Below are 1,445 nucleotides of genomic sequence, written 5' to 3'. Positions count from 1 at the left end.
TTGTATCTACCATTGGAAAACATCATATACCAAGTTTACTGGGCTAATAATTACCCGGAGAAAAATCAAGTACATTAACAGACTTAAAAATATTTTTACTTGTTAGAATATTCTATGTCTTTTATATTTTGAGGACTCTAAAAATAATATGGAGTTTATACATTTTGTACTTAAATTTATAATTTAGTAAGCTATGGCAACTAAAATCTGAGTTATTCAAATTAGCAAAATAAGGTTCCTACTTTCTGTTTCTAAGTTTAAGGTTTTTATAGCAACTCCTACACTACTAAAAGAAAAATGAATTTCATTAAGTCTTTCTTTCTTCACCCTAGGATAGTGATCCTCAGAATGTGGTCAACTGACCAATATAACCTGCCAACTATCATCTGTCCTTGACAAGATTAGGTCAGAAAATGAAAGTAAATGTTGATAAATTTTCATAGTAATTTGAAAGAGTAATTTTATGTCTACTAAAATCTAATTTAAAAATTGTTCTTGTATTTTATACCTTTTAAATTTTATATTTCTTGTGATTCGCTTTTACCATATAAAAGTATTGGTCCATGACAGAACAAAGACTTAAAATAAACCTGGTCCTTCAGCACAAATAACTGAAGAAGCAATGCCTCAGGAAATGTAAATATTCTAATATTATCCATGGGAAGAACTGGTTCTGTGACTTGTTAAGGATGACTATGCATTAAAGGCAGAGGAGCCTACTCACTTGGCTTTTAAGACTTCTCCACATCCATGCCACACAGAGTCTTTGTCCAGTTGCAGCTCCCGAAGGACACGACTGGGTTTATAGGCTGCATTGATAAGTAAAGTGAGGACCTGCACTCCATTTTTAAAGCAAAAATATGGGTTGGGAAGGAGAAAAGCATACCATTAGGAATAACCTTGCTAACCCCTAGCACATCACTTAGGAGATTAACTCTAGTCATGTTAATTAACAAATCTTAACAAAATAATAATACTGAAGATATGACAGCTGACCAAAGTTGCAAATAAGAGATTAACCAGACCCTCTTACATATTTAAAACATTATGGTCAGACAGAAATAGGTACCATGAACTTAAAATTACTCTAGCATATGCTTCCAAATCCTTTCCCAGTCATGGTACACACAGAAAATTCTATTTGTTTGGGATACTTTGTAGACAGCTGAGCCTTCTTGTGGCTGGAGGAGTCTGGTGGAGAAGCTCCAACCTCCCCAGATCCTGAGCCTTGCCTCTCTAGGGGCTAAAAAGTTCAGTACTCCTCACATTTGTTACCAGTACCCTGGCTGGGAAGCTCTGCAAGTCCAGATGTGTAGCTTTATTGTAATCATGGGTTAATGCCACTATTCTCACACTCTTGTACAATTCTCATGTGGTCCCTGACAGAAGATCTTTCTACACTGACAGAGGTTAGCCTGCTATATAAAGAACTGCTCAGGTGAATG

At 35.5% G+C, this 1,445-nt stretch overlaps 1 protein-coding gene across 1 annotated transcript in view; it reads right to left on the bottom strand.

Moving 5' to 3' along the window:
- SFMBT1 (Scm like with four mbt domains 1) overlaps positions 1-1,445 on the bottom strand; it is a 93,211-nt gene that overhangs the window by 5,427 nt on the left and 86,339 nt on the right. Inside the window, 1 exon segment of the mRNA XM_015593775.2 lies at positions 709-834. Coding sequence (XP_015449261.1) covers positions 709-834 — 126 coding nt within the window.

This window comes from Pteropus alecto, unplaced genomic scaffold (genome assembly GCF_000325575.1).
Source record: "Pteropus alecto unplaced genomic scaffold, ASM32557v1 scaffold75, whole genome shotgun sequence".
Classification (NCBI taxonomy): domain Eukaryota; kingdom Metazoa; phylum Chordata; class Mammalia; order Chiroptera; family Pteropodidae; genus Pteropus; species Pteropus alecto.
This window is presented reverse-complemented; position numbering and strand designations above follow the sequence as displayed.